Here is a 26509-nt window from a genome sequence, read left to right as displayed (position 1 = left end):
AGGCTCTCCTGGAGAGCAAGGCACAAGAGGAACTATCATGGACAACCTGCCTGCCTTGGGGACTCAAGCCAGGCAGGAGCCATTTGTTTCTATAGCTATAGGAGACAACAGAGCTCAGCCCCCACCATTGCAAGCTCTGCCTTACAACAGAAGTGCTAGGGCGGTACATCTGCACCAAGTATAAACTGCTCTGTGAATGGGCCCGACACAGCAGAGCAGTGTCTGTGTGGAGGGAAGCTTTGTTGGTGTGCACGGACCTGTTTGCTCCTGATACCCAAGAACATGCAGCCTCCACGCATGCCTGCCCAGCTCCTCTCTCTCCCTGGCAATGTGGCTGTGTCCTTGACCAACTTTCCTGCCCATGAAGAACAGCCTCCACAGTGTTTTTTCCAAGCTGTCCATTGCAGCTCAGTCAGCCGTCAGGGGTGGGTTGTCTCCAGGCTCTCCTCATACTTGGATGTTCTTCCCTCCCTGCTCTAATCTTCAACCTAAAAAAAAAAAAAATTTAAAAAAGGTATTTGCTGATGAAGGCTCTGGCAGCTGCTCACGGTACTCATCAAAGAAAAGGAAGTGCCAATTATTTCCTTGTACGCGCTATTTCTGTAATCAAAGTGCTCTGCAGTTTAATTCAAATGCCGATTCCCTGCCACCCCACATGCAGCCTGTGGGTCACAAGCCGGGGCAGGAGGGAGCTGGCTGCCCACACCCTCATCTGTTCATACTTTCACACAGCGACCTTTGTTTTCCTTGCGAGATTCGCTGTTTCCCCATGGAGTGAGCACAGAGACGGGGCAGGCTGCTGCAGGCATGTTCACTGAAGCACAAGTGCTTCATGTCCCCATCCCCAGAGCACCTTGCCAAAATAAGAGGGTGGGAGAGAGGGGAATGGAATTGTGTTTTTACTGGGAAGTGTCCCTCTCACCCTCCCCATTTGCTGTGATAAGGCTCTTGCAGCCAAACAGGGAAAAAATCACTCGTTGCTCATCTGGAGCATCCTGGTGAAAGCTGGAAAGAACTTCTCCAAGGAACTCCTGGCCCTGGGACCTCTGTGGCTCATGGCCCCACTCACAGGGGGTCAGCCTTGGCGACAAGGGAACCCTTATGCAAACATGCCACCAGAGAACACATGCCAAGAAAAAAGAAAGCACTTTTGTGTTGTTATTTTTTCCAGTGCTGGCAGTTGTGGGTTTGTTTCTGTTTTAATTTTGGGGTTTGGGGTGTTTTTTTAAACACCGATAAAGACAACATTTCCTAGAGCAGCTTTTCTTATTTTCTAAAACAGTAAACACTTCAAACTAGGAAAGCATGCTGGAAAAATCAAACAGATCTTTGCCCTTCATATGTCATTTGCCATTTTCCAACTACCTCTCTTATAACCTACCTTTAAGACTGTCTTTACTTAAAACTAAATCATACCCTTTTTCAGTTATAAAGTAATATTCCTGAAAGCAATGAAGGTGTTTAAAATAACTACCTGTTTTAATGACACTACCCAAAAACATCCATTAACTGTGGGAAACGAAGTCCACCAGAAAAGCCCATCCGACCACCTGGCAAGACAGACCAGTATGACAGGCTGGCCGAGATGCAGCTCCCAGCCTCCCTGCACCAGCGCAACCCCCAGGACTTTCCAGGAGCTGATGTTCTCATCCACCACTTCTGCTTTCCTCATCTCTGTGTGCTGTCCTCCCTTCTAGATTTCATCCAGGAAAACACAAAGAACACAAGACACACAGTTTAGCTTGCTGACATAATGCCCATATTTAATCTTTTAAAACAAGAACAAAATCAAGAATAAAATCAAGAATAAAAATTTCATGTTAAGTCATACAGTACATTAATCTTTCAGCAATGACCCAATCTACAGTACTCAAATGCCTGGCATGAAGTCTATTATCTCAGCGTTTAACAAGTGTATAACCAGTGACACAGTAAAAGAAGAGCTCACAATACACAGCTAACACGATGAGTTTAGATTTTCTTCTAAGAGTCCAGCTAAGGTTTGCAATATGTGGGTCACCTTTGAACCGTAATCAACTTTTTTCTTCTGTCAATCTGTTTGGGACTTTTTTTTTTCCTGTTGTATCAGTTTTTCCATTATGCACAGGAAGATTATTTCAAATGAAATTGCACAAGTTAGAATATCTATAGGCATATGTGGTCCATCTAACTAAAAATTTAATAAGCGGTAATTACTCAGTCCTGGTTATACATTCCTAAAGGCTTAATAATACAGTTTTAAGAAGAAAAAAAAAACTAAACAGAACACAACAAAAGACAGCTGTAGGGTGGCAATCTGTAAAAAACCTCCTTCCCTCACAAAAGAACCAAGGGTTAACTGTACTTTCCACATTTGAAATAGGGTCTACAAAGAAGTCATTTCAGCTCCTAAATAATACAAAACATGTGATTGTGTCCTTTCTAAAGGCCGGATGGTTCAATGCATAATTCAGTGAAGCTCTCAAACAAATAATACTGTTAACAGAAATTAGGACAACATGCCCCGATAGCACATTTGGACAGAAAACCCTGTATGTATTAAGGGGCCATTATCCAGTGGTTAAAGTAGCTTGAAGCATGCAGCTGCGGAGCAGGGAAAGGGTGGGCGCTTCTGCTCCTCTGCTGGGGCTAAAGCCAAATTTTCCCCAGATCTTACTCAAGCACTTGCCCCCTCCTGCTCTCAGCCCCAGGCCAGCACTCCTCACCACCTATCCAGGGGAAATCCCCAGCCCGCAGGTCACCAGGCCATGGTTGGGTGCAACCTTCTCCTCCTCTGCTCCAGCTCCACAGCAGGGACCAGGGCTCCCATCAATGCACTGCTGGACAAGAGCTGCTCCTGCGCAGGGAGAAGCTCTGCAGCCTGGTGGCTTTCTGGCTCCTGGCCTCACCGACCATGTACATCTAGACACAGTAACAAACAGAGATGTCTCTTCCTCTGCAGAGTAGTGTTACCAGAGACCCAGAGGGCTTCAACACAAGGGTAATGCAGAATCTTCTTCCCACATTAGCAAAACATAAACATAACTAATTAACACAACTGCTTTGACTTTTTTTAATCTCTCTTTTCTGGTGCCAGGTCCTGCTACAAATGGAGAAAACCCAGAGAGAGCTGCTTTCCTAGATGGAAAAGCAGCAGAAGCTTAAGCCTTGAAGATCTGCTTTGTAATTTGCTACTGGCATAAACAAAGAAAGTCCCATTTGTTTGTTTGGTTTTTGTGGTGTTTTTTTAAGAAAAAAATCCAGACCATCCAGTGCACCTTCTCTGCACACACACACACCCCCCCCAATGGAGAGCTCCAGAAGAACAGGCATGGGAACCACAAAGCCCAAATCGTGAGAAGACATGGGGAATCTCATTTAGCAATGAAGCAGCAAAATGATGTATTGCAAGAAATAAATGGTCACAGAACACACATACACCCAAACACAACCATGGATATATTTTTTTCCCCATTTTTTTCTTCTTATAGATGCTGTTACTCATCCGATAGTTTCTTTCTGGCTGTGCTTAAGTTTTTCAAGAGCATCTGGTGCTTCTTTAACCTTTATCAGAATGTAAGAACCTCAGTGGCAATGGACAATCAATCTCATTAGTGCCATAACCAACCATCTCCAGTTGAGATTCTCTACAAACCCATTCTGGAAGTTGAAGCTGACTCTGCCCCCTTGGTGCCACTCGGTTGTGATTATTTTTGTTGTTTTTTGTTTTTTTAAATTAACACACACAGCATATTAATGCAAATTTGATGCTTTCTAAAAATTAGAAATGCTCAGATAATTAGTTCAGCAGTATGCAAAGTGCATCTATTTGGTTCTTTCCATAGATCACCTTCTGTTGTAAGTTTAAATTCCTTCACAGTTTAAAATATTGTGAAGAAATTATATGTATACTTTATGTATAGAACTATTTATATACATACACATATATACACACAACTCTGTATTTTATATAGCCATAAACACTCATTACTTAACTATTTATATTATATATACACATGCCATGAACACACGCTCAGTGAAGAGTTGGTGCAGGCTGAAATCATTCCATCGGGTTTAATGGAATAACGACAGTGAAACCGTGAGTGAGTTACCAAGAGACACAGACATACATCTACTAGATAAGTGAAAGACCAATCAAATCAGCTCTTCCATTTTCCTATCAGCGCAGGATTGTTCCCATCCCATTCCACACTCCATATGCACATATACAGCTATTTTGCATTCAGTTTACATGAGACGACAGTGGTGGTTCTTCTCTTTAAGCGACAGAACAGTCCGTATTTACTCAGGCTGATTGCAACCTCTTCCGCAGAAGTGCGGCACAGGTGGGGCTGATGTCTTGGAGGACTCTGGATGCTGTGCTGCCGCTAGCTGAAAGCATCTGCTGAAGCGTTATTGCATGGTTATGGGACAGCTATCAACTGCTCAGAGTCTGTAAACTCTCCAGCAAGTGGTACAACTGTATAAACACGTATCTTAGCACAAAACAGTTTAACACGAGGCAAGTCCAAGTACAAATGAGACCTAAAGGCCTATGGGTGAACTTTAAAGGCCAACAGTTCTTCAGAGTGCATGTTGTTTAAGGAACGCAAGTCAGGTAATTTCAAAAGAAGTTTCGTGAAAATAGAGGCTTCATTTGGGTGATTTTTCATTATTAAGGTCCTTAATGCACGGATTAGTGTTTCCTGAAGTGCCTCCACAGAATTGACATTTTCTATTCCAGAGCGATCTAAAGAGAATGGGGGCGGGGGAGGATGGAAGGGGAGCAGAGGGGGGAGAAAGAGGGAAAAGAAAAAAAGAGAGACTGAAAAGATGTAGTTTACAACATAAAGCCACTGCAAGAATCACTCACTAAATTAACCAGCACAAGAAAAATTAAATACTTATGTCATAATTTTCAAACCCATGTACCAAAAGTCTCTCAAATGTTACTTAGCATCAACTTTGCAAAGTATTTATCTCACACTGAACTGGCAGCATTTAATCACAGATTGAAGCATGTACTTGAATATTTTGCTGAATCACAACTTTCAACACAAGGAGAGACAGGGCACGCTGTAGTAAAAATCTCAAACATTTCTCAAGGCTGGACATAGATCCTTAAACTTAAACTGAAGGGTCACATTTGAGAAGAAAACCCCACTGAGGACAAGTCACACTCATATCTGCACAATGGGATCCCCAGGGACAAAGGCAGTACAAGCCTTGACCCAACTGGGCACTATTTCTGAGTGTGTCCAGAAGAACTTACAAAATTAAACATGACGCACCTAAAAATTCCCAGCTGAGGAAGAAAAGTGTCAATGTCAAGAAAATTACTATGCTTTCACACACTGCACGCTCCCCCCACGCCCCAAGCATCTCTTTCAAGAGAGCTGTATTTAAGAACATGCCTGTTGTCCTTTGGTGGAACCTAAGTAAGCAGCTAAAAAGGATGAATTTTTAAGCAAAACATCTCACCTAATAACCATGCACAGCAGCTGTTTTTTCCAAGCTATAGCCTCTCTTCTTAAACGCTATGTAAATTCAGCAAGGCGCACACATACACCAGTGACAGACACAAATAGAAATGTGCTTTGATGTGTACATGTACTTAAGCACTTTGCAGAACTGGGACACAGAATGACAGCAGCTTTCTTGAGTAGCACTGAGTCAGACCATACAGTCAGAGTGGGAATCCCTTCCTTATGCTGTCAGTGCCAATCCAATCAGATTTCTCAGGTGAACAGAATCTAGGAAGTCCTGGACTAGTCATTGCAGTTCCCTACCGCTACAGGAAAAATTGTTATATAAACCACTTAAGGATCCATCTTGAAGCAGTTAATGTTTTTTGTTCCTTTAGAAAGATTGTTCCAGAACATTTGACTCTTAACAATTATGAACCTTAATATCAAACTGCGTATTAGCACACATTCCAGTCTTCTGTGAATATTGCCCATTAGGTTTGATAGCTGCTCCCCAAGACAGCACGAGTGAAGAGAAGCCTCTCTGCCTTTGCTACGCTATCCCACTCACCTCGCACTTTGCAAAAACCTTTAGGTTTGCTCTGTCCTGAGCAGGGAGGATGCCATTTGCACACAGTGTGCCAGACGAGGTTTCTCAACAACTCTGTACAGTGGCAGTGGTACTGCCTTGCCCCTGAAGGCAGAAGACTGCAGTACAGGCTTTCCGGGTGCCTTGGGTGAGTTACTGTAGCCTCTACCTTTCAATCAGTCCAAGTCTTTCTTCTCCATCTCAGTCTACTCACAGTGGCCAGCAGAAGTTTTTGTTGGTGCAGTTACACACATTCCTTGCCTGCTGCTTCTTTCTGCACGTTCTAAATATCCATCCTAAGAGTGGTTATTCACACAGTGCTATGCAGAGATGCTTCTGACAAGAGTTTTTCACTCTAGCACTGTTTAGAGACTTATGAATATTTCTTTTTTTCCACTTGCACTTTCATAAAAAAAGTTAAACAACTGAAAGTCTTTTTAAAACATTTTAAAATAGTGAAGCATGGCATTTTATATTTTGGATCATTTCATCAGGATTTAACAGTTACACACTCTGCTTCTGGAACTGATGTGAATCTTGACTATTCTACTATCTTCCTTTCAATCTTCTCTGAGTAATTTTCATTCTAAGATGAATAAGTCTTAACGGCACTATTCTTCCACCTTCAATTCTTCTTCCAGTTACAGCATCTTTTGCCTCTGCCTGCATTCCCACGTCATCCTCACTCTTCCTCCTTCTCTAATTGACTTCCACCTCCACCTTATGGGAAATGACTCTCTAGGTCACACTCTTCATTGTCTTTCAATATTTGTTTCATCAACAGATGCCCACAACTCTTCAGTTCTACAGGCACCTTTCTCCTCCTGGAACGCCCTCGCACTGTGAGCATCTTCCCCAGGAGCTCTGTCAGAGGCACTTCTGGTCTTCTTAGGCACCCGCTCAAGCATGAAGCTTGCTCACTCACTTGTACAAGTAACAACTGCAGCATTCCAATTCAATTGCAAGGTACAGAGTGAAGGTGATTTGACAACTGCTGAACTCGCAGTGACCATCACGGTTACTACCACGTCTGGAATACAGTACCAGTGCAGGTTTGGGCCCAAATGCTAGAAGACCAATGAAGTTAAGCCTTATAAAACTCCTGAGTATTTTGTGAGGATGTCCAGGAGGGTTGTGATCGGACTGCACAACAGATTACAAGATACCAATAATGTCCAAAGCCACGATCTGAAAAATCCTCTGCAGCTGCGAGAAGCCTCAATACCAACACCTCTTTTTGCCCTGTTGCACAGCTCTGAGGCCATGTGCTGTACACATTAGTTACCACCCCTAAACTAAGCTCTACGAGGAGCTACCGACAGCTGACTCTGTGCTAGAAGCACATTTTACAGAACAGATACAGCCCCTTAGATATAAAACAGGTGGCACAGAGACTCAAATTCTAGGGCCCAGCAGCTGAGCAAGCAAGAAGAGCGGCTGTAGCCTAGTTACGACATTGCACAGGGAGAGAAGAGGCCTGGTTCTCGGTCTTTATTTTAAAGGTTGTCTCCAGTTCTCATCAATTTATTTTTCGAAATATCAAACTTGCAAAGCAGAGTCTGGAAAAGCAACTAAAACCCCGTATTTCTCTCTGCTACCTGAACATTTTCACTAATAGACTACACAGCCACAGTTCCTTCATGCTGCCATTCCTTCTGGCTTTTGAAGCTTGCAAACTCTGTACCACCCTCTGCTTGTTACCATCACTTACAAATTAAAGAGGCTAGAGCTGCTCCATCCTATGCTATCACATTTCAGTTAGGCCATGCACAAAGCACTGTGCTACCTTGTCAGAGGCTTCATGTGCCTGCAGCACCATGTCTGGGGTGCCCCTCCCCGATAGCAAAGATGTGGGTCTAAACTACTCATGTGGAAGAGGTGCACTTGGTCAAGAAGTGAACGGCCCCCAAATGCTGCCATGTTGTATAAGAAGTGGGCACCACCAGCATTTCTGCTAGCTACCTCTAAATTGCTCCTTACCCAGCAAGCAGGGATTCTGCATCTTGTGTTCCAGGCATTATATGCAGAGCTAATGTGCCTAATTTGAGGCTTTAGATAATACTACAGAAGTAGGTGCTTAATCCTTCTTTGAATCTGGGCCAGGGTGTTCTGTATATCCAGGGACTGAAACAAGATATGAGGCTGGTGAAGATGTTAGTGGATTGGCAGACCTTCAGCGGTAAGAAGTCACGATGCAGATGAATAGGGTTTTCTTGCTGACATAGGCAGAGATCAAACTGTTGGATTTAGGCTTAAGTAAGATACACAATAGACTTCAATGACGATACTTGGAAGTAAAAATACCACCTTATCCCAGGACTTAGGCTGTGCAAGTCAGGAGTAATTTCACTGATGCTGTCCTGTGAAACTTAGATATCTGAGTCAGACAAACAGCTTTTAAACAGCCAGCGGGCAGCTATGAGATGTATGTTTGCATTCTATAGAAAGTAGCAGGAAAATATAAGCCCATTGCAACATTTATCCAAAAGGCCAATATTAGAAAGAGCAGGTATGTAAAAAAAGTACATTACAGGTTGCTAGTAGCTTAAAACCTACTAAATTGCACTTTGATGTGAAATAACAAGATACACATTTTATAGAAATCTTTTAATAGAGAACCATATTCAAAATTTGGCAAATGTATAAGTTAACTTGCTCTCCTTACCAGCAGATACCAGGACAACCGCTGTAAACAAACTCATTTCCTCATCACTAAGTTGCAGGGCATTTAGTTTCTCACTGAATTCAAACATTGAGTTGAGCAGATCACCAGCTCCCATTGAATGCAAGTCATCCACGCTGTACTTCTTTCCACTAAGGAAGGTGACAGTACGTTCCTTTGCATCAAACAAAGATGCAAACCGTACCATTAAAACCTGGTGAAAGAAAAAAAAACACACAACACAAAACAAAAAAGAACAACAAAACCAGATAAATATAGGTGGATTTCTAGAAAAGCCAAAGAAAAAAATTAAACCTTTTAACATCATTTCAAATTGTTTCAACCACTGTATAAGCATTCTATACAGAAACTGTCAGCATGCTATTGAGCTGTAAAAAACCAGTGCAAGCTCTGGCCCAGTAGTCAGAGAGAAACAAACAAGTGAAAAAATTAGCAGCTGGATGCTGAGGAGGGGCTATAGCACATGAAAAGGAAGAAAATTAAAATTTAAGCCTCAGACAGCCTGAGCCACAAAGACAATGCCATTCATAAATATGCCAGTAGGACAACTTGCTTAAGCCACCAAACAGCCAAAGGCATACAGAGCAGTAAAAGAAATGTTTTCTTGGCCACACTTATGAGGAGCAAAATGAAGGTATTGAACCAGATTCTTGCTAGGTGTAAACTGAAGCAGCTCCATTGAAACAATGCTGATTTACACCACCTGATGATCTGGCCCACTAGGCATTCTTTGGGAAAGTACCATGCCGCATTGATGCTCCCACAGGAATGCTAATGAGCTCTGGTAGAAAAGGAGCCACATGTACAGCCTTCAAAAGGCTGGGGAAGCAGGGCTTGAAACGGCACCTGGTCTGTAGCTGCAGCTGGGAATACCCCTTTGGTACAAGCACCTGGGCTGGAGCAGTTGACACACACTGAACTTACCCCTCTGGGCTGAAATTTCTCTTGTGGTTTTCTTGGTCGTATTGTGAAATTTCTCCCTCTGGAATGGCTTGTAAAGTTTCATTTGCTCATGTTCAACAATCTTATTTACATTCTCAAGGTTTAAGGTACACACAACAGCCTTCTTATTTGGAGAGAATGAACCAACTGGCACTGGTTAAAACTTCAGACTTCCTGTAATCTCTTGGTGTGACAGTCGTGTCTTCTCACCTACCCTACACAACTGCATTAATTTAAATGTTTACTACAGATGAGAGTAGCACCAGGTTTTCAGCAAAGACTAGTGCCTTTGACAAGCTTAAAAAAGGAGGGTTCAAAAAAAATGAAAATGTTTGAGAATTCATGCACGTTACATGACCTGCTCCTAAATTTAAACAGCCAAATGACATGCAGCAATTTTGATGGACACATGAGCACTATATATTATTCAGCTTTATCACATAAGCTATATGTCCTTGGATGACATCAACTACAGAATGCAGAAACCTAGGCAGAAACATAAGTGCAGAAGCCCTCAGAATACAAAAGGAGACAAAGGGTAGCTGGACAAAGATGAATTTGTGTGTTAGCAGGGACCCACCAGGTACTTGACAACTCTCCAGTTCAAAATGGCAGTCTCATTACAGAATTGGGCTTTAGAAACATGAACTTTAAATAACAAGCAACCACTATGAATGCTGGTATTCAAAACTGAAGCCCATGAAGCTGTGTTGATTTATACTAAGGCAACAACCTCGCCCATAGGTTTCAATGTCACCATTCTAACCCAAAGAGGAACAGTTTAGGCCATGGTATATAGCACATGACCGATTCATCCTGTTTCACTTCAAGCCAGACTCCTATTTGTGCATCCTGAAGATATAGCTCACCAACCCTATCACCTGACCACAGCAATATAAGCACTTGAAAACCACCACCCAGGCAAGTGCCACACTTCCCCATCACCTGCAGACAAATTTGCAAGTTTGAGAGTCTGTGGAGAAATTGAGTTGCTACCTCAATGGATACAAGGGGCTTTTTTGCTCTACCATCAACTACATTTGGAGTGGGGGCTTATGGATATAGGGGAGAACCCATCCAAATCCAGTTGAGTTCCTTATTTTAGGTTCACTGCTGTTTCTGAGCTGGCTCCCATACAAAACCATGTAAATGCCACCACAATACACTGAGCTTCCCAGTACCCCCAGTTCAAAGAGGGCTTTTTAGCTTCTATGTGTGTGAATATATATAGCTATGCTGCTTCTGCACCAACGTTGTCTCCATGCATCTTCTTACCCCCAAACAAGCACTTCTTGAGTACGAGCTGCTGGTAAACACAGTGCCAAGACAGTCACAAACTGGTGCCCAAGGGAGCCAAAACAGGCTCAGAGGCAGCGCTTTTACTCAGGTCGTCTATTAAACATTCCAATGTTGGAATATCCTAGTTTAGTTACCCAGAAGACAGAAATGACCCGGTATGCACCAGGCTTTCAAGATGCTTTTACCTTTATTGCCATGGTTTCATTTCACTAATCCCGTGGTGGTTTTCATTGTTGTTGTTTGGTGGTTCCCCCTCACCCCTGCCGTTGCTAAGATGCCTCATAGCCCTTTAACTACAGGTCTCAGCTCACTAACAGAAACCATTAATGTTTCTTATAAGCAAGTGAAGAGAGAGAAGCATGCAGTCACATATTATTACTATTTCCCCTGGATATAGAAGCCTTATCAGCAGTGCTTGTAACTGGCAAAAAGGCATATGAATGAGGCTTGAGAAAAGCTTGAGGTGAAGAAAGGCCAACATAAAACATTTTACTTGCAAAGCATGAAGGTTTGGCTTTATGTTAGAGGAATAGTTCAAGTCTGATTTTCCACCCTCCTTGAGGGCTCTGGACAGTATACTACTTTGCAGAGGAAGGAACCAACGTTTTTGTGTAATGTGAACAGCAACATTAAAAGGCTGCAGCTGAAGAAGTGAAAACACAGCCCTTAGCTACAGGAGTTGTAGATTTAATATTAAAAGGTCAAGAGTAAGTATAACAGCAAAAAACCAAAAACAGCAAGATGGAAGAAATAAAGAAACTGACATGTTCCAGGCACCAAGTCTTCCAGTATAACTTGTAGCTTCCAACCCAACAATTATCCATTTTAGAACTGGGCTGTATGAATGCAGATAAAAGACCCAACACATTAAACCAGAAACACCTCCAGTTCAGATAAATACTAAATCTAGCTTCCTGCTTTGAAAGAGTAAACCAAGTAAACAAGAACAAAAGCGTCACCAAACCTGCCCCCACTCCCCAGCAAAACATGGTAACACTGCATACTTGGGATTTCAGGTCCTCTGCCCCTCTATGTTTAAACTTCACATGTGAATACTTATAAAATGTGCATAGTCTCCAGCAGACACAAGAGTCTGCAAGAGCAACTAAAACCTTAAGTAAAGGTCCCCTGGTGAAGGTCACTAATTAATAAAACAGCACCAAGCTCTCTGATGTAATTCCCAACTTAACACCGCTAAGTGGGTGAAATTAAGCACAAGGACCTGGTGGGATTAGTCAGGCTGAAGCTGGTACACCGTATCTACAGAGCTGCAGCAGAACAGACAGTTATCAGTGTTACTGCTTTGGAGATGCAGGCTTCAGCAACTGCCAGTTGCCAGCAGGATGGATGCTCTGGCTTTTGCAGGGAGCACAGAGGCAGAAGGAAGGACATAAAGAATGATAAACACACTCCTCTACAAAACTGTTAAGTCAGTAGCTGGCTTTCTAAACTAAACACCCTTCCAGATGCAGCCTGCTTCTCTCCAGGCTAAGTAAAGGTAGCTATCAAAGTAACCACTGCTATACAAAACCAAGAAACTCCTCATTAGTCATTTATTAATGCCCAGGTAAGAGGAAATGGTAAAAGGGCTGAGCACTTCTGAGCTACTTGGAAGAGGGCCAGCTTACCAAGATGTGACTGAACAGAAGCACTCAACACCATCAGCATAAGGAAAGCTCAGAGCTAGCATCCACAGACAAGCTGGTTTTGCCCAATATAACCCAGTTCTATTTATTTCTGTTCTTAACGGGGTCAGACTGATGCACAGCTTGTCAGGTCTGCACCATACACACAGTGGTCTCACCTCAAAGGTCCCCGCCTTCAGAAGATTAACTTGGTCATGCTGGGAGAGGTCTCGGAAACCTGGGATGCGCTTGGCAAACTCCACCACTTCCTTCACCGCAGGGGTAAAACTCAGGGAAAACTCTTCCCAGACTTCATGGCCAGACTTGTTTGGGTCCACGTGGGGAGTCTTACTCATTGGGCAGACCTGATATTTACAAAACACATACAAAAAACAACTCTTAAAGATAAAATTCCAAATACTGGCAAATACTTGACAGAGGCAGGTTTATTCTTCAAGAAAACTTTGCAATGGAGAAAAAAACCAGTTTTCCTCAGTCAGCTCTCAAAGCAACCAGATTTCTGCCCCTCCCTTTAAAACAAGCAAACAATAAAAACCCCATGGCCATCCATTAGCAATCTGTTTCTAAATTTGCTGACCTTGGAAATGCCAACATCGCTTATAGCAAAAGACTTGAGAAAACCCAGGTTATGCTATTCTTCCCTGATGTCACTCATGCCTGGCATCTGGATTTCTTTCTTGTATTATCCCTGTAATCTCATGACTAATCATGATTTCACAATCAATCGATTGTAATCTCACAGCCACTACTACATTCATTCTCATATATCTTTCTTGTTTCGCAGGCAACTGAAGTGACTCAGTCAAGGTGACAAAGGTGTCAACACCGGAGCAAAGAACTGAGCCTTGGTTTCCTGAGTCACAAGGTTTACATAGTCATTACCAGGACAACCTTCCTCTCCTACATGTTTGCTTTTATCTGTATAACTGAAGGAGGACCAAGGAACTTGTGTTCTGATTTTGCTCAGTCACAAGACGACAAGATGCTCTTTCTTTTATAGAAACATTCAGTGATTTTTTGTAGGAAAGTCTGAATCCATTACGACGAGATCAGACATATCAGTCAAGGCTGACTGCCAATAAATTCCCTCAGTAAAAACCTAACCAGACCCTCTGAGATATTTCCAGTTCTGCTTTCTAAAACTAACATCTTTTAATGAAGTTTACACCTTTTAGTATTAATTCCACCTGTCATCAATCAAGCATGCGAATTCATTTAAGTATTCCTCACAAATATACTAAACAGTATGTAACCCTACATAATGTCAGCAAAGCAAATCAGAAACAGTGAAATAAGGAATGCCTGCTTCAGCATCCTGCTCTGCACTGGACACAAAAAGCACTTCAGTTTCTCATCCCACCATAGTTTACCCTAGCTCCCAGGCACTCAGTCCTGAGGGGAAAACTGCACTTTCCACACCTGTGCATTATGTCTAAGCTCTGAGAGACCTCTGCCCAGGAGTCCTTCCTACGGGAGAAGTTGTCAGCTTGTGTAGTCACCATCTCTCTTTAGAGGAACCTCTTCAGGAACAACCTGTTTTGCTTTTCTGGTTGTGAGGGTATTGAAAAACAAGAACAAAACAAAAAAACCTGAACATGTGTCTCTATACTGGTTCGGAGCCTAATGACACTCCCTTACAGCTACTGACTCATTTGGTCAGATCCTGCTCTCATTGAGTTCTCTAGCAAAACCCTCATTTGTGTCAGGTACATGGGGGGGGGTGAGGGGAGGGCTGCAGTTCTCTGTTGGATTTGGGTTTGTTTTTCTTATCACTGGCTGTTAGACGTCCCCGCAGCTGCCCTGCACAGGTCAAACTGACTGGTTGGGCCTCTGCAGGCAGCACCACTCCCTGCCTGCCCATATGGACAGGTTTAACCTCTGCTTCTCGGGAGTGTCAAGAATGCTGTTGCAGTGACGCCACATACTTTCTCTGTAAGGAAGAAAGGCTGGGAATGACTACTATTTGCCACGGTGTAGCACCCAGAGTCTGCAATTAAGGTCAGAGCCTGTTATGGATAGCATGGTCCACATATGCAGTAGCCAAACCACTCCTTCCCTCCCCCCAAAAAAACCAAAACACAACCCCTCCCCCCAAAAAAACCCCAAACACACACACACAAAACCCCCACCAAACACAAAACCAAAAAATCCCACAAACAAGAAAAAAACAAAACAAAAAAACCAAACCAAAAAGACGAACAAAACCAGAAACAGCCAAGAAAGGAAAAAACAACAAAAAAGGAAAACCAGCATCAACACCAACAGCCTTCACTGTGTGGACACTTTCAGGGGCCTTTGAGAACCTACGAAAAATCTTTACAAACTAGGAGGAAGAAAAACACCAGCAGCTTGAGTACTTCAGAAAGGTCAGGGGCTTGCAGTTCTCAACAGAAGCACAGGATGAGAATGAGGATTTTGTGTTCCCTCATCCCAGTCAGTTCCAGCAATAAAGAGAAGGACAATCTATTTTAAGGGGCTTACAGAACCAGTTGCCTGAATGGCAGAGAAACAGCAGGTGCAAAGCAAACAGGAGGGACCTGTTAAGGAAAACAAAACAAAACAAAAAAATCCAAACACAATGACAACAACAAAAAACCTCCTCTAAACGGATATGGAAGAAAACACGAAGCATCCTTGTTAAGGATTCAGTGAGAAAATGCTCTAACAAAGTCATCTAAGGTATCCAGAAGTGTGTTCAGAGCCTCACTTGTGTAAATACTACAGAAAAGACCCTATACTTCTCTAAAGCAATTTAGCTGCGCATCTTCCTCCTGCCTCTGTTCAGATTGGAAGATGTTCTAGGCAAGAAGGATGCATAGCCTCCAAGTCCCACTGAGCCTCTATTTTACAATGCCTGTAACAGAATAAACCTATCCCCACAAAAACAAAACAAAACCAACCAAACAAAAAACCAAGCTTACCCAGCAAGAAATTTTGGAACACAACAGCAAGGCTTAAAATCCTAGCCCTGAGGTTTCACCCCAGAAATCTGCTCTGAACACCTTTAAGGAAGATACAGCATACCTGAGTGTGTACATTATTTAAAAGTAGAAGTCTTCAAGAGGATTGAATGAAGAAGGGAATTTATAAACTCCTAACATCCATCTTCATTTTTAAGTCAAGCCAGTTAAAAAACCCATGAGTCTTCTTCAACCAATGCTCTTTAAGTCTACTTTCAGTCAGCTAAGAACTGAGCCAAGAAACCCCATCATTTGTATGGATTTCAAATCTTCCACACAACTTAAGCCATTATTCTCCATCACAATTTGAACTAGCAAACTTTTGTCACTAAGTTTCAGCAGCTGTGCCAATTGTGTGCAGCTTCACTGACTAAAGAGGCACAGCTGGATCACACCCATCACTAAGCTTTTTCTCTATGTCAAATCAAACAGTTGATATCAATATACCAGATGCATTCTTCCTCCAGTGCTGCACGAGTAAGCGGTATTCTTGTTTGGAGAAAAGCCATCTTCTGGGATCCTATCACACACTCGCTGAGTATAACCACTGGTGAAGTTCATACAGTGGCCATTTGTGAAACACATGGCATGTCCGCTTGGATAATGCATTGTGCTTCTCCCTTTGTACTGTCCACCAAGGTGCTGCTCGCTTTCAGGATACTGAGGGCCACCAAACCCGCTAACACAGTGCTCGCTGCTCAAGATGTACTGCTCAGTGTTACTTGCCATTCTCTCCCCGCTCTGGGACTGCATCATCTCTGCTGGGTTTTGAGACTGTTCTTGGTTGTACATGAAAGTGTCTTTGTGGGCCCTAGTGACCATACCAATCACTTCTTCCTTAGCCATGTCAGTGCCAGGAAGGGGAGAAGGGCTTTTGATGGTTTCCCGCTCTTGTTTGGGCTTGGAGGAAAGGTCTTCTTGAGGTGCTTGCTCTTGATGTTCTGTTAATGCTTCATTGGGTAAGTGACCGCTGAACTGACTGTTCATCATGGTTTTCATGGCACTCTGCATTTCAATCAGCATCCTCTGTTTTTCACGTTTGGGAATACGGCCAAATCGAACAGCTTCCAAGGTGGAGAAACGAAAAGTGGTGAGAGGAATAAAGGGAAAAAAAAAAAAAAAAAAAAAAAAAGAGTCAATCCTGAAAGTATTAGAACGCACACACACACAAAATACACACCCCAACCAAAAATCTTGCCCTTTAAGGCAAGACTTTAGCTTCTCGCACCAATACTACAGCAGGACTATCAGCACTGAAGTAAAGGAGGTTCCTGGGCATAGGACAGGTGTGAGATATGACATGTATGCTGCTGTTTACATACAAAGAGAAAGCAGCTCTAAAGCACACAATCTCTAAAGCCTTTTCCCCTTTTGCTACAAACCTGGTTATGGCATATACCACAGTTGCATTAGTTAATTAAGTGTCAGGCTCTAAGATTGGATCAATTAAATCAGTACAACTTTGTGAGCTGACAATTAGCTGAACGTAAACACAGTTCAAACCATATTTGAATGTAAGTCCTATAAGACAGCTCCTCATGGACCAATTATACAACTTGCCAAAAGTTAAGAGAATCAATGCTGAATGAAGCTTACCTTGGCAGATTTTCCTGTTACTTTTGCCTTGACAAGGGGCATTTTCTGCTGGCAAGGGGATGGGCATCATTGTGGCTGCAGAATTTTTGACCCTGTCCTAGGGAATCTAGAACTGCCTCTAGTATTCTGTCCAACCACAGCCTCACAAGGGCTTAGAAGCAGTTTCGACTGATGTAATTATGTTCATGCAGTAGTCCATCATTAATGTAACTAGATCTCTTTCATTAAAGCAGGTGCAACCTTATGCGCAAACAAGCGCCTAGGGGATGAAATAACTCCTATGTACAAGAACTCGGAACAATTATTTTAAATAAGTTTTAATACTCCACCCACTAAATTATTAACAGCCAAAGATTCCTAGTTGTTGTGAAATAAACACCCAGAGAAAATTAAAAAGTGAAACAGAAGGAAGACTTCTGGTTTGTGACAGTAATTTGTAGCTGACTAATGAACTACACTTTCAGCATTATATTTTTTTAAAAAGTCACAGGGAGGGGATAGCCAGCAAGGTGGTCAGAGGCACAACTCAACATTATCCTTTCTTCCTTGCCTTCCCCCTCCCTCCAAGAAAAGCAAAAGAAAGAAAAGAAAAAAACCCCAAAGGAGCAGATATATGCTCATCCCATACACCCAAACCTAACTATTCACACTCTATAACGATTACTCTAAGGCTATCAGCTTGAGCAGAATTCCCTTTCATTGAAAAAGCAACAGTAACAAAACAAAATTAACCAAAAAAAAAAAAAAAAAAAAAAAGAGAAGAGTATTGTTCAGATTCAGGCAGGATACACCTATAAATATTAACTCATTAAAACAAAACTGAGACTCTTCTTCCAACAGACCACTGCAGCTCATCCCACTGCATTAGCCTCCGGAGACAGGACGGCAGGTCTGCAGCCAGCATTACATTACTAGTTCAGGAGAGTCACGAAGAAGCTGATCTAAACACTTTTGGACAGGGAACCTGTCCCAGACAATAGGGCTGGCTGCGTTTTCTGCCATTAAGACCCTCGGATTGCCTCTCAGAGGATCACTGCTCAGTAGAGGAACATACCATCTCTTGACATCCCAACAGACAGGCATTTTTTGAAACGACACTGCTGGCACCGGTTCCTATTCATTCTCATTATAGAGCAGTTGTTATTCTTCAAGCACTTCTTATACTGGATGTTTTGTTGAATGCTTCTTCTGAAAAAACCCTGTAAACAAAGAAACAAAAAACCCCCCACAACTATTATTACAGCACACATCAAATACTCCTGCCAAGAGTCACCTCTCTGCAAGCACAAAAAAAAAAAACCTCACTGCCTCTCATGAGCTGCTTCAGAGCCATCAGCCCCAAGTGATTTTACAGAACCTGCTACTCCTCATTACTTACTTCCCCTTTGTGCGTATCTGTGTATAATGCAAACTAGTCATGATTTCTAATTACAGAAGATGTTAAGTTGTTCCCTGCATAGTCAGCACCTCAGAGCAAAGTATCTCCAGTACTACCTCTATCACTGTATTGACAGTTTATAAGATATGCCCTCAATCTCCTATGACATCAAGTACAAAGACAAAATGCAAAATCAGATCTTTTGACTTCAGTCTCTGTAGTTTGGCAACAAAACCATTCTGTTGCACCAAATGACCTTCAAAGGTGGTTCTTTCATATAACCCTTAAGCTGATAAACTTCTCCAGAGAACATAACATTTGCAGTGTTATAGTATCAGAAAATACAGATCTACTGATCTGTGAACATGGAAGCACCCAGGGGCTTTCCCCATGGTAAGGAACTGCTTTTCCAAAGCTGTTTTGTTCTGTGCCCCAGCCCAGGTAACAACTCACACCCACTATCTCTTAATGCAATTAACATTCACATGTCTTGCGTGACATGGTCCTTACCACCTCTCTCTCCCGTTCTTGTTCCCTGCTGTGCACTCCAGGTCAGGCAGGACTGGACAAGCGGCAAGAACTGCAAGTACTCCAGAGTTTGGAAAACGCTATGTATTGCTAAGTGTTTGCCCTCTCCTACAACTTAATGCACTGTCTGAAATTTCTCAGACTTAAGTTTAACAGAGAAGAATGCCGATATCTTTTCAGCAGTATCACTCTTTTTCCCCTATGGGGAGAACTTGAGCATTTCGCCAGAAGAAAAGTGTGCAGTAACATAGCTCACCTTGCAGCCCTCACAGGCATGAACACCATAATGAAATCCTGAAGCGACATCTCCACAGACTTTGCAAAGAAGAACCATGCCATTAAACTCTAGAATCAGAACAGAAAAGCCAAGGATATAGTAAACTAATGACAACTGCAGGAGTATGCTTCCGGCTTTTAAAACCTGGACTAAAAGCAAAATATGTCAGGTCAGTTCAACATACAACAAAAAAATACAGCAGAGGATCAGACAACAAGAATGTACAAAACCCCTGAACAGTTCAGAAGGTACCAGTATAAGGGAGGGGGAAAAAAGACAAACATGAAGCACTCAATAGAATAGGGAGAAAGCACATATTCACTGGACTTTCAGTAACAGTAGCATTGTACTCAACTGTAGAAAAAGAAATTCTGCTTACATTTACGTACTTTTAAAAGGACCATTTAATTAACTAGGCCACCAAAGTTAGGGCTTAATCTATTTTTCCACTGGGACAAGTATACCCATATAAACGCTGCAGTTCCCCCAACAAAGAACAAACATAATTTCTTAAAAATAGAAATATTAAAAGACACCTAATTTTATTACATATTGTAAACAAGCCATACGCTCTACCTATTTGATAACAATTTAGGACAGGCAACTCAGCCACATCTACAAATGTAAATACTCCTCATTAGACTGCATATCCAGAATGGCATGCTTGCACACTTGAACTTGAAAATACCTTCTCAGTCCTGTAAATATGCTCATGGTTTGGGTTTTCTAAGTTTTCCCCCATCTATTCTATTTCAGCTTGTCAACAAAGATGTTTTTGCAAGTCCTAAGTGCTGGTCTAACATAGATTTCACTGAAGCCAATGGGAATTTTACCAGCAACTTCAGTAACCATGAAGTTACCTTAACAGTGAGCAAGAGACAGCTGGAAGTACTCCCATGGAACAATATTCTACCAGAAAAGTAATTTATTTGACACTGGGGGGTTTCATTTGTAAAAAGGATTTTTTTTTTTAAGATTTTGAAATAGAACCAGACCACATTTTTTAAGCATAGCTAGTACTGAGCTAAAATGTTATCTATTTATCTATACATCTCAACAGTTTACAACAGGCTTCATTTTCAGAAACCTCTGCCCTGACATCAAAAACCTAGCTGCTAGCTTTAAGAGGAAGTAAAGGTTCTTACTAAGAACTTAGGGTAGGAACACTTAAAAAATACTTTTAAGGTAGAACTGTTAGCTACATATTTTAGCTTCATAACAATTCAAAATCATAAAATAATTCTGCCAATAATTCAGGCTTCAAAAGCCTAGTCTAAATTCCAGCTGGGCATTTGTTGAAACACTCATTCCAGTACTCAGTTTGATTCCTGCCCTTCCAAAACTGTTCAAATATAATTCTTCATCCTTGATCTTCTCTGATTACCAAAAAAGTGTGAAGCAAATAGCTGGAGCTAGGTTGTTAAATGCATTTTACAAGGCTATCCTTTAGTTCCGGCTTTGAGCACTTTGGTTTTTTTCACATCCACAAATTAAGACTTGGAATCAAAAAAAGATAAAGGTCTCAGATGTAGCTACGCAAATATAATATAATGTTTGGTAATTTATTTTGCTCCTCAAAGAAACTTGAGAAGAGGGAAGGTGAAGGGGCAGGGGAGAGAGTACGAAAAAAAAGATTAACTAGATTTGCAAAACTGTTCCATAAGTACTCCTGCAGCCAATTTCTGATTACTTTTACCCTTTCTTCATTGAATCTTTTTAACCAAGTGTTTGATTTTTATTAAGATCAGTTTTCACTAGAGAAAATCTGAAGCTGGACTTTACTTATGGGCTGTATTTTTGGATTGTTTGAAGTCAGCAGCAATGGAACCTCCATCTATTAGCATTTGTATGGTAATACCATACATATTACCATACATATAACGCAAAAAGATAAAACCGGAGGCTTTGTTATGTGCCTTCACAGTAAGCCACATGGAGGATCTGGTTGTAATATATCAGATTGCAATATATAAGGCAAAAAAAGCAGTTTCAGGTCCCGGCACCAAACATACTTGTGACTCCATTATGGCCTTTTGTCAAACCAGCAACACTCGACTGGTTTGTTTTAATTGTCTCCTCCAGCCGATCGCTCTTCGGTGCCCCGTCAGAGCCCTCGTTGCTCCGTCCATTGCAGCTGCTTTCCGAGGAGGAGCTGTTCGGAGAAGATGGTACAGGCGAAGAGGACGACTGGAAACCGCTGTCTGAGCTCTCGCTGTGACATGAGGCTGGGCTAGATGCCGAGCTTGAAGAGCTGATGTAAGCTATCACACCCCCTAAGGCAAGAAAACAACAACAAAAAAAAAAGGCAGCACGTAGTGACATAACAAGCAGACATGCACCGCTGCCATGTGAGCCATGCCATGACCCAGCACCACCAGACCCAGCCATCACGTGTCCCTGGGCGCACTCCTTTCCCTCCCTCCTGCTTGCTTCTCTCCATTCGTTTTCAACAGCTGACCTCCCAATCTGCGCCATCCCCTCCTCCTGTCTTATCAGCCTCCTCCAATCTAAACCAAGATGAAATGTCAGAACCAGAAGATGGAGCAACAAGCCGTGGTGCTGGCAGGATGGGGCAGCAGGGAGAGGACACGGGGCAGCGCAGGGTTTCCCTGGCTGCTCTCTGAGCAGAGCTTGTCTGGAGCCAGAGCTAAGACCGGATCTTACAGCACTGTGGAGCCAGAATGCAAACAAGCGAGGTTAGGGACCGAAATAGGGCAGAGAGAAAGACTTCACGCAGGCTACATGCCAGAGACACAGAAAGGAAGGGCTGGGAGGTGCCCACAATGCAGAAGGGAAGGGGCAAGGGAAAGAAATAGCGCTGCAGCCTGGTTAGCCTACTGAATGCCATTTGTCTGACTGCAAGCCTTTGTAGCATTTCTAGCAGAAGCTAAACTCCAACCACCAGACTGCGATTTGCAAACAGTCTCTGTCCTGCCATGTCTCACAATCTGACACACTCGACAATCCCTCAGATGAAACAGCTTTTTGTCCTTCGGCAGACCTGGGAGCAGTTCTGGGTTTTCACAGGCTGCTTTTTCTTGCTTGTAAGCAAGAGAAATTGTTTTCACTTTATTTGAGTTTGTCTCCAAGACTCAGCACTTCAAAAGTCAATATAAAAACATTTGATATTTCACACAAAAATTTCAATAGCGAAAACCACGCAACTGTTTATAAAAATTACACTCAGCATCTTCTCTGTTTTATGCTGTATTGCTCTGTAGAGTCTCTTCACAGAGAACTCAGGACATTGCAGCAAGGAACTCCACACACCAGCAAGAATTAAAAATTTTCAAACGGCCATGCACTGGCTTCCTTTGGAGGAAAAAAGCATTGATGCCTGTAGAGTCCTTGACCAACTGAGTTGGAATGAAAGGTCAGGGCTGCAGCCCCTTACATCAGCCATTACCTCCTCACAGATAAAGGCTGCTACACCTATTGGGCAGTGCTGTTATACAACTCTGGAAGTATCACTGTTTGCAGGTAGAAATTCTTACTTATAAATTTTCATTACATTTATAAGCTGTAACGGTCCTCTTGGCACTTCTGCGGCAGCTTTACTAGCCTGTTTCCTCTTTAACATCTATTTTTTTTCTACTGAGGAAACAGCCGCCAACATCCTGAAGAGCGTGCAGCCGAGGAGACCCCAGCAGAGCCAAAACCAGACCAAGCAGTCGTACAATGCATGTTCTACACAGACTGCTTCTCATATTCTGGGGCACTAGTGCCCCTACATCCCATCAGAGCAGTCATTCCTGCACAGATTTTGTTTTCCTAATAAACCCTCCACGTAGTGTAGCACGCATCCAGGCTCAGTTTTTTGGAGAAAGAAGGGTCGCAATGGACACATAGTCCTGCAACGGCATGAGAAAAAGATGCTGCCAAACACCTGTGCCAGTGTAGGACAGCGCCTTTTCCACCAAGGTCCTGCTGTTCCCCGGCGCTCCACGTGCCTCTGCCAGGTGCCAGGTCAAAGCTCGCAGTCCACCTGCTCCAAGGGAGGTACCGGGTTTCTCAGCAGGCGCCATCCTTATCTGCAAGGGGCAGGGCAGGGCACGCAAACACGGCCCCCGCAGGGAACTCCACGGTCCTCCACGCCACCACCTCATCCGCTATCTTTGAACCCTGCCTCATAAAAAAGAGCTGTTCTTTTCCCTCAAGGGTAACACCAATGTCATAGGGGAGCACGGAAGGTGTATGGGGTTTTTCTACCCCCTGTGTTTTGAAAGCCTGAGGAGCCCCAGACAGTTGGGCTGCTCCCATACCCTAGAGAGCTTGGCAGCCGTGTCTGTGTTGCAGTTGACATTCCAAATATTTTTGTTATTTTAGAAATCACGTTTCCCTTATAAACTCTGGTTTTGTTTGATCAGCAGTTAAAAGTTGAATTCGACACACAGCACAGGGCAACAACTCAAAACGGAGCGCACGGATACAGCGATCCCTGCACACGCACTGGTACCCCGCAGACCGGGACCCCAATGGAGAGGGCAGCCCTGCACCTACCAACTAGCGGGGCTTTGCTCCAGGAACCCGGTGTGGGGTAGCAGAATGAGTCCTTCTCGCTACGCCGAGCTGCTGCGGAGGCACGTCAGGCAGCCAGAGGTACGAGGTGCCCGAGATCCTATCTGGCGGGGATTTACCTAAGTGGGGGCCACCGGGGCTGCCCCGTCACCTGCGGCTGTTTCATTTCCACGGGGGCGCGTAAAGTTGTAACGATGCAGAGGCGCGGAGGAGAAGGCGACCTGGGGTAGCCGTTAACCGTTTCACCCGGAACCGAGGGTGCAGCAGGGGCTCGCCCCAGCCGGCACCCCCGCCACCATTCATCCTCTTCGTTAACAAAGGAGGAAGGAAAGCCGGGCGCGGGGTCGCCCGGCGGGGCCGGGGCCGCTTCGCCTTTCCCCGCCGTCACGCGGCGCGGGGCCGCAGGGGCCCTGCCCGGCCCTGCCCCCGCCGCCCCCTCCGTTACACAACGCCGCCCCCGCGCACCGGGCCGGTCCACGTGCGGGGCGCGCGGGCAGCAACCGCCGCAGCCGCACACGGCCGCGCGCGTGCGGGCCCCGCGCCCCCGCCGCAGCGCCACCCCACCCCCCCCCATTCCCCCAGCACCGCTCCAACGACCGCCCGCTCCCCCCGCGCTCCACCGCGGACTCGCACGGCAGGGGCGGGGCCGGGCGCCGCGGGGGCGGAGCCGCCGGCGCCGCAGCGGCGCCCGGCCCCGCGTATCCCCGGCGCGCCCCTCCGCCGCCGCCCCGAATGTAGGTCACCAAAACAGCGGCCGCCCGCCCGCCTCACGTGTCCGCGCCGCCAGCCGCCCCGCGCCGCCGCCCCGGCACTATTATGCAATCCGCGCGTCACCGCCCCGCGCGGCCAATGAGCGGGCACGCCGCGCGGAACGTAAACACAGGGCGCACATGGCTCGCCCGGCGGGTCCATGTGAGGCAGCGCGCGGCCGTCCCGGCCACCAGCGGGGTCGGGGCCGGGCAGCGCCACCACCCGCCGCGCTCGCCCGCCCCGCCGCGCCCCGGCTGGTCCCCGCCGGGAACCCCCCCCAACCCGCCCGTCCCGCCGGGACGACCCCGCAGAGCCCCCCGACCCGCAGCTGCCGCCCCTCCGCTTACCCGCGCTGACTTCCATGGCGGCCTCCTCCCGCAGGGGCATGGGCGGCGGCGCCGCGCTGGGCTCCGTCGGGCCCGGCACGGCTGGGCTCGGCTCCGCTCGGCACGGCTCCGCTCGGTCAGTCAGTGTCTCCCCAGCTCCGTCCCCGCCGCAGCCTTACGTGCAGCCAGCGGGCGGGAGCCGGCCGCGCTGTCGCCTGTCAGAGGAGCGGCTGCCCGTCCCCGCCGCGGCGCCCTCCCCTTTACAACAAAAGCGATCGGTGAGCCGCGCAGAGTGCGGCACCGCCGGCCGCCCGCCCCGCCCCGCCGGCCCGCCCCGCCCCCGCCCGCCCCCCTCACCCAGTGACACACTTTCCGCGCCGCCCGGGCCGCGGGCGGCAGCGCTCACGTGCGGCGGGCGCGTGCGGGCGGCGGGGGCACTGCGGCGGCGGGGGCTGCCGCGCCACGGGCACTGCGGCGGGGACGGCGCTTGCAGCGGGCGGGCAGCGGCGGCGGGACCTGCGTGCAACGGGGGGGTGTGCGCGGAGACCACCACCACCACCACCACCACCCCGCCGCGGCGTCGCCCCCGTTGCGGAGCGGGGAGCCCCGCTGGAGTCGTCTGCACCAGCCGGGCTGCGCCGCTGCTGCAATCGGCGTGGCCCTCGTCCACCGCCGCTGCAGTGCAAGTACGCGGCCGCGGGGCACGGTGACGGCCGGCGGTGTCAGCATCCGCCGGCGGGCTGCTCCGCCGCCGAGCACCGGCAGGAAATGCCACTGCTCTGATTGCGGCAGCTAATGAGCTCTCTCCTCTCCCGACCGCAGCGTCTGACAGTTCCCAACACGAGTGTTGCTTCCCCTGCCAGCCGCCTGTTTTTTCATTGCGAGGGAAAAGGAAAAGCCGGGAGAGAACCCTTCGCTAGCGTGCACACACCACTGCAGCCTAAATAAATGCAGTTAAATACTCCGGGCACAGCCTGCGCCGCACCCCCCCCACACACACACCTTGCTCCCCTCCACCGTGGGTGAGGGATGCGTCCCCAAATGACCTCCTGCACCCGGGTGGTGAAGCAGGGATGGACCCACCCCGGGAGCGGGGGGTCGTACCCTCCCCCATCTCCAGCTCCCAGAAGTGAACCCACAAAGAAAATCCACCACAACAATAAAGAGGGTGGGTAAAGGGTCTTCATGTAGTGAACGCAGAACCCAAAGTCAAGCTTTGTCCTTCCTCGGCCCCCGGGAAGCAGAGGGAGATGCATCACTTCATGGTGTATTTTGACCTCCAGACAGAGAGGGAGGCAGCGGGGTTAAATGAGGTTAACAAGCGGAGGTTAAACGCAGCTAAATGTAGTTTACCGCCTCCTAATTTGGGTGAGTTTCTTTTCTTCTCGAATGAGGTAAACAGGTCAGTTTGGGCAAGCTTTCTCACTTCTCAAATAAGGTAAATGAGTGAATTTTCCTGTTTTTCTGCCTGTGGCCAAGCAGCCGAGAGGCATCCGGCTTTCCTCTGGGTGCACACACAGCACCCACCGCTGTCTACAGGCCCTCTGCCCCCCAGCCCTGATTTCCTTCAGCA

The 26509-nt window shown here is 45.6% G+C and overlaps 1 protein-coding gene across 2 annotated transcripts; it reads right to left on the bottom strand.

The window, feature by feature from the left end:
• Nucleotides 1-1736: 1736 nt before the first annotated feature.
• On the bottom strand, nt 1737-25253 carry NR1D2 (nuclear receptor subfamily 1 group D member 2). Of its 2 annotated transcripts, XM_065628025.1 has the most exons (8): nt 24958-25253; nt 21355-21615; nt 19322-19410; nt 18214-18358; nt 16011-16627; nt 12762-12947; nt 8699-8909; nt 1737-4729 (listed from the first exon to the last, which is right to left on the bottom strand). In XM_065628025.1, the coding sequence occupies exons 1-8, from the start codon at nt 24995-24997 to the stop codon at nt 4533-4535; spliced, it is 1746 nt and encodes a 581-aa protein (XP_065484097.1). In that variant the 5' UTR covers nt 24998-25253; the 3' UTR covers nt 1737-4532. The 2 variants fall into 2 exon arrangements, with proteins under 2 accessions (XP_065484097.1, XP_065484098.1); XM_065628026.1 differs by lacking the exons at nt 1737-4729; nt 8699-8909 and adding an exon at nt 9645-9881.
• Between the last annotated feature and the right edge of the window lie 1256 nt (nt 25254-26509).

Source organism: Caloenas nicobarica, chromosome 2, assembly GCF_036013445.1.
Source record: "Caloenas nicobarica isolate bCalNic1 chromosome 2, bCalNic1.hap1, whole genome shotgun sequence".
NCBI lineage: Eukaryota > Metazoa > Chordata > Aves > Columbiformes > Columbidae > Caloenas > Caloenas nicobarica.
The sequence above is the reverse complement of the archived record's forward strand: the minus strand, read 5'-3'. Positions and strand labels throughout refer to the sequence as shown.